Source organism: Triticum urartu, unplaced genomic scaffold (assembly GCF_003073215.2).
Source record: "Triticum urartu cultivar G1812 unplaced genomic scaffold, Tu2.1 TuUngrouped_contig_1840, whole genome shotgun sequence".
Classification (NCBI taxonomy): Eukaryota; Viridiplantae; Streptophyta; class Magnoliopsida; order Poales; family Poaceae; genus Triticum; species Triticum urartu.
In genome coordinates, this window is record NW_024112297.1 from 33,505 (window position 1) to 44,818 (window position 11,314).

An 11,314-nucleotide genomic window follows, 5' to 3' on the forward strand; every position below is an offset into this window, starting at 1 on the left:
GCTCCTCTTGGAAGGAGGCTGCCTACCGGAGTCCGGAACCGTTAAAGGTTCCGGCGCGGTGTTCGGCTCAAGGCCGGACTTGGAGCCCTTGGGGGTTCTATCCCCTTTACACCAGGAGTCCGGGAGGTTGCCTTGCGGCGCCTCCAGGACCACCTCCTCCTGGCTTGGAACCTGTTCGGACGCCACCTCGGCACTGTCCGTAGGGTGGGGGGAGGAAGCCGTCGGAAGCGAATTCACATCCGATGAATCCAGGGAGCCGCCCGACGACTCGTCGAACCCGGCCCGGGGAGGACTGCACAATCATGTTTGACGTAAGGAAAAGCTGTGCAATGGGGGAATACTATGAATCGCTCTGGTATCCGGATACTTACGATCTCACCGGGGGCTTGGCCCTGTGCGGCCACTCCTCTTCGCCCTCGTCGGCGTTGGGGAAGTAGTCCGGAGGAGGGGTCTTCCCCCTCCTAGACCCCTCGGCCTTCCCGGTTGGGGCGGCCTTCCTTTTCTTCCCTTCCCCCGCTGGAGGGGGAGAGGTCTCTTCTTCCTCCTCCTCGTCTTCATGGGAGGAGTGCGCCTTGGAGTCGTCGGATGATGAATCCGACACCTCCTGGCGCCGGGCACTCTTTCGAGTCCCCGTGGCCTTCTTCTTGGCCTTCTACTCCGGCACCACGTAGGGTACCAGAACCAGCAGCTTCGCCAAGCGAGCGTCCGCTGGGCCTTCGGGAAAAGGAGCTAGACAGTTGATCTGTCCGGACGTCTCCTGCCAATCCTGTCAAAGGTAAGGGAGCTTAGATCCCGCATGGAGTCAAACTATGAAAAACTAATACCCTGTAAAAGGTAAAAACAGCTTACCGCACGAGCGTGACGCTACGTGCTGAATCCGCGATCGTCGGTAGCGGATGCGGGGGCCTCGGCGCCCTTGAAAAGCACCTTCCAGGCATCTTCGTACGTCATGTCAAAGAGCCTGCTCAGAGTTCGGTGCCGCGCCGGGTCGAACTCCCATAGGTTGAAAGCCCGTTGTTGACACGGGAGGATCTGGCGGATGAGCATAACCTGGACTACGTTGACAAGTTTGAGCTTCCTGTCCACCAGGGTTTGGACGCATGTTTGGAGTCCGGTCAGCTCTCCTTTTTTACCCCATGACAGGCCCGTCTCTTTCCAGGAGGCGAGCTGCGTAGGGGCTCTGGATCGGAACTCGGGGGCTGCGACCCATTCAGGGTCGCGTAGCTCGGTGATGTAAAACCACCCCGACTGCCACCCCTTTAGGGATTCCATGAAGGAGCCCTTGAACCATAGGACGTTGGGCATCTTGCCCACCATGTCGCCTCCGTACTCCACTTGGGTGCCGCGCACCACCTTCGGCTTGACATTGAAAGTCTTGAGCCATAGGCCGAAATGGGGGTGGATGCGGAAGAAAGCCTCGCACACGACGATAAACGCCGAGATGTTGAGGACAAAGTTCGGGGCCAGATCGTGGAAATCCAGGCCATAGTACAACATGAGCCCCCGGACAAATGGGTGGAGAGGGAAGCCAAGTCCGTGGAGGAAATGGGGGAGGAACACCACCCTCTCATGGGGCCTAGGGGTGGGATGAGCTGCCCCTCTTCGGGAAGCCGGTGCGCAATGTCGTTAGACAAGTATCCAGCCTGACTCAGTCTTTTGATGTGTCCCTCCGTGACGGAGGAGACCATCCACTTGCCTCCCGCTCCGGACATGGCTGGAGAAGGTTGAGGTGGGGTGTGCGGACTTGGGCGCTGGAGCTCGAGGGCGCGGAAATGGATATGCAAAGGAGGAAGAAGGCGTGGATGAAAAGGTGGATCCTTATCCCCTTATATGGGCGGACGCGACTATGCGCCCCCATCAGCCTGATAAAACTCGCTTATCTCCCAAGCGCCGTAGTCAATGGCGCGGTTGGGTTACCCACACCCGTATTGATGAGAATCCCGGAATGAGGGGACACGATGTCTGCTTTAACAAGACGTGCCAAGGAAACCGCCTCGCTAAACGCACTGAGGTGGGGTAGTAAAACGATTCGAATAAAGACTCGTCCGTGGTGTGATGTCACGCTACGGAATACGTCAGCAGATTAGATTTGTGTAAATATTATTCTCTCTATGGAAATATGTGGAAACTTATTTTGCAGAGCCGGACACTACCTTTTTGTTCAAAATCTTCTATGAAGTACTTGGAGGAGGAACCCGCCTTGCAATGCCGAAGACAATCTGCGCGCCAGACTCGTCATCATTGAAGCCTGGTTCAGGGGCTACTGAGGGAGTCTTGGATTAGGGGGTGTCCGGATGGCCAGACTATACCTTCGGCCGGACTCCTGGACTATGAAGATACAAGATTGAAGACTTCGTCCCGTGTCCGGAAGGGACTTTCCTTGGCGTGGAAGGCAAGCTTGGCGATACGGATATGTAGATCTCCTACCATTGTAACTGACTCTGTGTAACCCTAGCCCTCTCCGGTGTCTATATAAACCGGAGGGTTTTAGTCCATAGGACGAACAACAATCATACCATAGGCTAGCTTCTAGGGTTTAGCCTCTCTGATCTCGTGGTAGATCTACTCTTGTACTACCCATATCATCAATATTAATCGAGCAGGACGTAGGGTTTTACCTCCATCAAGAGGGCCCGAACCTGGGTAAAACATCGTGTCCCCTGCCTCCTGTTACCATCCGGCCTAGACGCACAGTTCGGTACCCCCTACCCAAGATCCGCCGGTTTTGACACCGACAGGAAGGACATGATCATGATGGCTCCGGTGACCGAGTGCCGGTGGAAGAAGGCCACCGTGATGACAGCTCCGGTGACCGAATGGAGTCCGGCCAGGTATATATATTAATTAAGCCTATGCTGACTAGCTAATTGATGCATTAATTGTTTTGGTATGTACACATATTAACTCTCTTATTTCTTCTTTTCTATCCCCCCGGATCGAGCCAAACTTCGATAACGAGACGAGGCCCGAAGAAAAGTTTGCGCCAGGATGAAAGGTTCACGATCACAGCAATCGCGGGCGATGGCCAACCGATTGAACCCAGCCAGACCAAGGAAGCATTTTCTGCTCAGTGCGGGGTTCTTGTTAGGGACATGATCCCAATCAGCATCCACCAATGGAATAAGCCTAAGAACGAAGACCCTCAAGTGTCTTATGTCAATGATAGATAGAAAGATGATCTTTGGACCGCGCTGAAGGCAAATTTCACCCTACCATCAGAGGAGGATCCGGAGAAGCCAGTTATAGAGCCATTGGTCAAGGCTCATGATCTTAAGAAGACGGCAGATCTATTAAGGAGGTGGAAGAATGAGTTGAAATCAACATTTGTCGACAAAGGGAAGGATCCAGAATTCACCGGCCGATTTGAGAAGATAAGAGATCAGTGGCCCGCATTTGTGGCCTACAAGACATTGGAGAAGGGTAAGAAGATGTCAGCGACAAACAAGATAAATGCTGCAAAGAAGGAGCATCACCATAGCATGGGGTCAGGTGGCTGCCTCAAAGCCCGGCCATTGTGGGACAAGGCTGAGAATGACCTGCTTGATAAAGGGGTTGAACCAGAGACATTGAACTGGCCAGACCGTTGAAGGACTTGGTTCTTCGGGGTTGGGGGAACCTTGGACCCTGAAACAGGGAAGTGCGTTTGGACGGACGAGCAAGTTGAAATACCTGTCAAGAAGCTTCAGAAGTATATCGTTGGAGCGCAGCCAGGGACGTTCGTTCCCGACAGAGAGAACAAAGAGCTCACAGAGGCCCTTGGGAATCCTAAGCACCCTGGATGAACACGAGGCACGACAGGCTCCGTTGCATGGAAGGTTGGGATTCCCGATGCATGCGGTTACAAAACCCGTGAGAGGAGGAGGAAAGTGGAGCAGAGCGAACTGCAGAAGCTGAATGCAAGGGTACGGAAGCTAGAGGAACAAGCAGTTCATAGCCAGCGACCTGCCGGAGCTACCCCGCCATCTCAACGGAGAAGCAGCGTCGCTTCCACCGAGCTCCTTCAGCAGCCTGACTTCACGGCTCCTAGCTACCCCGTGGATGCTATCACAGAGGCTCAACATTGCCACCTTATGATGCAATGGCAGAACCTCAAAGTCAAGGCGGCTGTCGGCTCTGTTGCACCTCCTGAACCCGACGCAACTTTTCACTGCCTTCCGATTCCACAAGGCTATGCTGTTGTGATGGGATGAAATAACAGAGGGATTTGAGGAGCTCGAGCTTGACCACCCTACCGGTGAAGGGGAGAATCGGCTGGGTCTTGCTCTGAGGACTCCATGTCTGTGGCGGAAGGAGCACATCAAGCTTCCGAACTGGACGCCTCCGCCTCCTCCTCCTCCGGCGAGTCAGGGCACTCCGCTTCCTCCTCCGACGAGTGATAAAGGCACTCCGCCTCCTTCTCCGGCTGCTCCGGCACGTGGCGGCACTCTGCCTCCTTCTCCACCTGCTCCGGCGCGTCCGAGCAGCCCGCTTCCTCCTCCGCCTTGTCAACAACGGCAGAAGACAGCCTCCGCCGCTCCGGCTGCTCCGGCACGTCATAGCACTCCACCTCGTAAGCAACAAAGGAAGACAATTGCAGACGCTCGGGCTGCTCTGGCATCTAGCAGTACAGCCAGAAGCAGGAGGCAATACAGATTCGGTCCATTTCTCAAGCCTCTAGAGAAGTTACCATACGAGAGGACCGTAGAGGAAAACACGGAGATCTGTAAAGCCTATGTGAAGGACTTCTTTGAAATGCGAAGAGCTATGAAACATTCACCTCCGGAGGAGAAGATAGATTCCGTGAAAGTTCAACACACTATTGATGCCCTGAAGCGACCACCACTGCCTTCGCCGGATGACAACTCCGTTGTCTTAAAAAGACATATGAAGATGCGTGACGGTCAGGAACTACTTCAACTGAAAAAAGGTTAGCAGATCGAAGAAGAGGGGAAAAAATTCCCCGGCTCGGAGAATAGGAGAACCAATCGTGCCCCCCGCTCAAGGTGTCTAGTGACATCGTCGCAAATCTGCCGGGGATGTTGCCCGGTACCAATCCTGGTGATTACCTGCCCGACGATGCACATTTTGATACAATGGAGGTGGAAAAATTCAAATACCAGTACAGGAAGCCTCTCATCAAAGATGGAAGTCCTCCTCTAACAACGATGATGCGAAGATTCCATCAATGGTACATGAAAACCAGCAGGGAGTCTGGGAAGGATGCTTTGTCGATGAGAATTAAAGAGGACCACGACTTCATTGGACAAGAACTGTTAACTGTTGATTTTGACGAGTTTTTTCAGTTCTACAATCTAAAGGCCCTCGACAAATCACTCGTGGCTTGCTACTGTCTATAAGTACTACTTTCTGTAATTAAGTGTCTATATGTACAGCTTAGCTCTTTCATTGCATGTATATATAATTATCCTCACTATATTATGCAAATTGAAGATCGTCGAATGCAGAAAAGCACAAATCTATGGCATTGGGTTCATTAACCCAAATATCAGACATGAATGGACGGTTAAAAACAGAGTCGCAGATACTAAGGACAACTTGCTGTAATTGTTGCTCAAAAATCAAAGCAAAGGTAAAATACTCTTTCCTTACACCTTCAAGTGAGTGTTACTGTCTTGTGCACATTCGGTTTCCCTTATTACTCGAGGTTATAGTAATGTAACTGATTAGTTATGCATGCGTGCGCAGCTACCACTTTATTCTCCTAGAGATTAAGCTTGAGCAGGGACTAGTAACCGTCTTAGACTCGAGACGAAAAGATCCCGAGGACTATGCGGACATGACTGAGATGCTCCAGAAGTAAGTTCAATCGATCATTATCGCACCATATCGGCAACTTTGTTCATTTCTTGATATCAAGTAATTATTTTCTTTGTCTGGCAGGGTTTGGAAAGAGTTCACCGCAATTTCTCCAGGACTGTCGACCGAGCTGAAATTTAAACACCCAGAAGTAAGTACTACTACCTAGTTCCGCGCATCTCCCATTGGTTCTAGGTAGTTTCATCAATACCATTTAGCATGCTTGCTTATTACTTTGATTGACCTCTATTTCTCGTAAAGTGCTTGTGGCAGGAAGCCAGGAATGATTTCTATGGGTACTACGTTTGCGAGCTCATCTACAACGAGACGGCCAAGAATAAGCGGGGCTACTCAGAAAAATAATATGAAGTGCTTAAGCAAAATTATTCACAATTTTATTTTATTACCATAATTTGTGTTGAGTTTCATTCATACACTTGTATTGACCCTCTCCTTCGATTTAGATCTGGCAGATGCGGGATGATCTCCTACCACAAGATCGCATAAAAGCAATTCAAGAGGAAATCGCAGGATTCTTTCTTGACCATGTCATCAATAAATCCGGAGAATACCATGTGGAACTTGACTTCAGGTGTTAGGGATTGTAAGAGATCTTATATTGTATATATGTAGCTAGTAGCGTCGGATAGATATACGAAAACTTGTTGTTCGATCAATCTGTCAGAGAAGGAGGAGGTCAATCACTTCTATCTGTATATGTTCATGACGATCTTGTGTACTTAATGGTTTCCTTCATTTGCTTACTAGCTCGCGTGTCGCGAGTTCTCTCTATACGTATAGTACGTAGAGTCGACCAAGCACGGAGATAAGAGAGGTCACTTCTCTCTATTAGCTAGCTAACACAATATATGAAACCCCTAAATTAACCCTACAAAACCCCCCAACCCCTCCCCCCCTTTAAAAACAAACAAAAACCCTAGGCCCTGAACTGCTGACGCGTGGATGCTTTTTGGTCCCGGTTGGTCTTACCAACCAGGACTAAAGGCCCTCCTGCCTGCGCAAGCCGCAGCGGCCACGTGGATCCCCATGTGTCCCGGTTCGTAGGCGAGCCGTGACTAAAGGTATTGGGCTTTAGTCCCGACCCTTTAGTCCCGGTTCCAGAACCGGGACAGATGGGCCTCTGGAACCGGGACAAATGGGCATTTTTCTACTAGTGAGGTCCTCGCTCCTGACGCAGCCCCTTTAGTCTCGGTTGGTGGCTGGGGCCGGGACTAAAGGTCTGTCTTCTGTCCCGATTCTAGTGACCAAACGGGACTAAAGAGATGCCTATATATATGCTTGCCCCTACCATGGCCGGCCGGCGTGTGGGAGGTGTGTGCTGCTCTGCTCTCATCTCCTATGCATATGAGGTGTTCAATGAAATGCCCGAGCCATACTTAAGCTTTCTCCTCTCCAAGCTCGACCTCGAAGCTCCATTTTCCCCAAGATTTGCTAGGTTTGGCGGTCCGTCCCGTCCCGTCTCCGTCGTCACCTCCGTCGATCGCCCGCGCCGATCTCGTCGCCGACACCATCGTGGTGAGCCTCTTGTTCTTATCTTCTTTTTAAAAGGAAAACATTCTTACTTATATGATTTAGATAGCTACTTGTATAATTTTCTTGCTTTTATTATTGTTTGTTATTATATAGTGCCATGGTTTTGAAAAAAAGGGCATGTGTGTTCTATGATCTATTATATAGCTCTCATCCGGTCTATGATTCGGATGTGGTTAATTTCTTTTATAACTACTGGCAAAAGGGCCCATGCGTTGCAACAGGAGAAAATAATAACACACACTCTTAATTTATAAAAAAAAATGGTCTATAATCTGAGTATTTGTGTAGTTACGGCCCAAACCAAGATGATCTTTGCCTACAAAAGCGCAAGTTCAACATTTCACATGTCTTCTATTTAAACACACGACTTGCATGTATATTTAATACGTACAAAGAAACCGGCAAGTGATCTTCAATTTGGTCTCCAATCTTGATTTTGCTGAGATGTTCATCCATAATCCGGATGAGTACCGATATGACTGAAATATGGGTAATGCACTGTTGACGTGAACAGTTTTATCTCCGGCGAATTACAGGATTAAACTATTTCGATTGTGGTTAGCAAGTACTCCCATGCGCCCATGCGCGAATAAGGAGGCGGAAAGCGTCGAGGAAGAATCCGGACCAATTAGTTAACACTTGGCTATGTAGTGCTACATCACATCAGAACCTTATTTTACGTGTCAACTTCTTTTTGGCGGGCATCAGAACCTATTGTTTCCCCTCGGCTGGATAGAAATGAAACAAACCAGTTGTTATCATATCCACCATAGTCTACATCACATCACAATGCGTGCATCTATACTTTCCTTACCCGGCCAGGAGTAGACTATGTTCCACAGTGTACGAGATTTGCAAATTTTACATATAAACATCCTATTTGATATGTTTACATATAAATCACGGGGAAAGAAGTGATGATAGGCTATTACCATGGTGCGTGATGTGGTTGAAAGGAGGCACAAAAGAAGCACAACCTGTGATTGCTACATCCACAATCTCAGCGATAAGAAGATGACACTTCTGAGGTGACATGCTGACACACATGTGAGGGAGAAAAAACGAAGACAAACCATGGTCATGACAATTAAACATGCGAAAGGGGAGGAACAGTTTATAGCATGTCAAGCTGTTGATCAGTTAACACTAGAGACTGTGAGGCGCACACAAGGGGAAAAGGGCACGAGAAAATAGGCAATGTGCCCAAGACCAAGCTTTGGCCAACAGGAATAAGGTCTTGTTTGTTTCGGCTGCAGCTTCGATAGAACCAGCTATGGACTGTGATGGCAAAGCTGCTGTGCTGAGGAAGTTTCTACAGTTAAGGTTAGTTGTTTAACAATGTAGTTCTGAAAATGACTGGGCTGGTGAAAAAGCAGAAATGCCCCTAGAGTGCTGAGATCAGGGTAACTTGTTGATTGCAAGCCTTAACCAAGTTCACAATAAGTATATAATTAAAACATGATTTTTTTTCCAAAAATATACGAATTAAAAAATACACAATGTTTCAATGCCACTCAAGTTGAAATTTACATTACGGTATCGAGTTCTAATAGTGATGCCCTTGCTTTTGGAAGTAAGGTAAATAGAAGTGAGAGAAATGCATATTTCAACCCTGAACTCTTGCCCTAATTTAATTTACAACCCCGACCTCGAATACCATCTAAATTACAACCCCAACTCTTAAAACCGGTCAGAATTCAACCCTTCTCTCTCTGTTGACCGGTTTTGACCTAGTTGACCGGTTTTGACCTAGTTGACCGGGTTTTGACCCGTTGACTGGTCAACAGTAAATTTTAAAAAATAAAAAATATAAAAATCACAAATAATTTATTTTTTTCACAAGGTGAACAGTAAATTTTAAAAAGTAAAAAATTTCAAAAAATAATTCTGAAGCAGCACGCGTTCATCCTGATTTCTCACGTCTGATCTCAATGCCATGCACGATCAGACCACGCTTCTGTGTCACTTCTCCTTCCGTCTCCATCAGGCTGAAGGACATCTCAGCATATAATTCATTCCCGCTCGTGTGGAAGTGACCCAGCGATATCTCCATCCAACCGTCGGCTCTGCGCTGAGGCTGAGCTACACCCAGTTCTGGCGGCGGCGTCCAATTCTCACCAAGGAGAACCGGACTGGTATATTCCATTATTTGTCCAAAGTAGAGCGTGGCCTTCTGGATTGGATAATTGAACCCACTGAAATTTTGGGTCCTCTTAAACACGAGGTAAGCCCCGTACTTGGAGTCTGGGGTGAGCATGTCGGTGTGTATGCTTCCACGGATTTCCAACCATGTCACACTGTTTAGTTGAGCCCCTTCAGAGAACCTGTGGCACACATAGCTAGGGTTATCATCTGTAATCAGGACGAAAACCAATCATAGGCTGAAGTTGTAGAAAGCAAAATTCTATAACTTGGTACTCTTAACCAGGCCATGCTTTTCAAGACTATTTTTGACGTACTATAGGAAGGACGTACATATAGATATAGTTGGCTGTAATAATAAGGGCATCAAATAACGGAATACTATAGGAAGGTGTGAAGAGCGAGCGCGAACATGGAGTCCGAGAGAGGGATCCAGCTCCAGTGCTGCGGCATGTGGCCCGACGCGATGAACAGATTCCTCGCCGACAGCATGTAGCATTTGGCGAAGGTCTCCCTGCCCAGCCACATAGTCTGCGCATCACCAAAGCAAAGCAATCAGTTAGTGCGATGAAAATGTCTCGGAGTTGGGCGTCATGGGCATGCACGTACCATGAGCCTGTCTCGGAGGAGGACGGGGCCGTCCAAGAGGCGTAAGAACATGTCCTTTTTTGACTGCGGCTCGGGGGCCAGCAGCTCGAGGGGCGGCAGGAAGCGGGCCCAAACGATGTCGGAGTCGGCTGCAGCGCGGAATGCTGTGGAGACCATGGCGGCACGACCGGCGTCACGTGGCGTGGTGCCGGCGAACGCCGCCGAGACGAGTTCCGCCGGCAGGCGCTCCATCGGTTCGATTGGTCTCTTCTCTTGGATAAGGCCTGTGCGAGCTGCACTAGCTATCTAGCTACACGTACTGTGTGTGTTGGATAGAACTTGGAGCTCCTGTGTATGTCCCTTTATAGCTAGTGTCTACAACCGACTTCGAGAGAGCTGCACTGTGAGAGAGGGACGGACAAGCAAGCCTAGCTAGCTTTTCGGCAGTTGGATTGGATTCATTGGAGATCACGCGCGGAATATGATTCTGCTCCAACAGGACGAACTGGATGCGATGCCCATATCGGCAGTTGTAGCATGCACCACGGATCCAATCTCTCATCCAGTCCAGTGCTGCCCACAAACTCACAAATTCACCTCAAATCGACAGATACATCGGCCGTTGTTTTGACACCACACCATCGGCCCCATCAAATCCTCCACTGCATGCTTTATTCGCTAGCTTTGGCACTCAACCTCAAAGGCACGTGTGCATGTGATATGTGCTATCTTTTGCACTCAGCCTCAAATCGACCACTCACGTTCAAATGCCAACCAGCCAACCAGGCATCGAGAGGAGTGAATTGCAAAAAATCATCACATTGAAGCCTAGGGTTGCAGAAAAGACTCTTCTACGTTTTTGTGCCAGAAAACACTGATTTCGCGCCTAATCATTTGCAGAAAACACCTAACCGTCTGTTCGGGCAGTTTAACCTCTATTATGACAGGTGGGGCCTTGTTTCGTCTATGTGGCGTCACAGCCGCGAACTCACGCCGTCTGACGGTGCTACAGTGGCAACGGCGTGGCGGCCGCTACTGCTCCGCCGTGTGGGTAAAAACTGGATCGATCCAGCTCTCTGCTCACACTCTCGCCTCTGCCTCGCCCTCTCCTTACTCTGTTCTTCCTCCCCGGCGCCGCTACACCACCGACCGCCGTTCTGCTGCTCCCCGGTGCCATGGTGTCGTGGAGCGACGAGACCAGTTAGGATTCAGTCCTAAACATCTCCTCCTCCTG

General features: G+C 49.4%; 1 protein-coding gene across 1 annotated transcript; it reads right to left on the bottom strand.

Moving 5' to 3' along the window:
- Positions 1-8,780: 8,780 nt before the first annotated feature.
- Positions 8,781-10,401, bottom strand: LOC125526779 (F-box protein PP2-B10-like). Its single transcript, XM_048691411.1, has 3 exons — positions 10,102-10,401; positions 9,905-10,023; positions 8,781-9,674 (listed from the first exon to the last, which is right to left on the bottom strand). The coding sequence occupies exons 1-3, from the start codon at positions 10,330-10,332 to the stop codon at positions 9,254-9,256; spliced, it is 771 nt and encodes a 256-aa protein (XP_048547368.1). The 5' UTR covers positions 10,333-10,401; the 3' UTR covers positions 8,781-9,253.
- Positions 10,402-11,314: the final 913 nt, after the last annotated feature.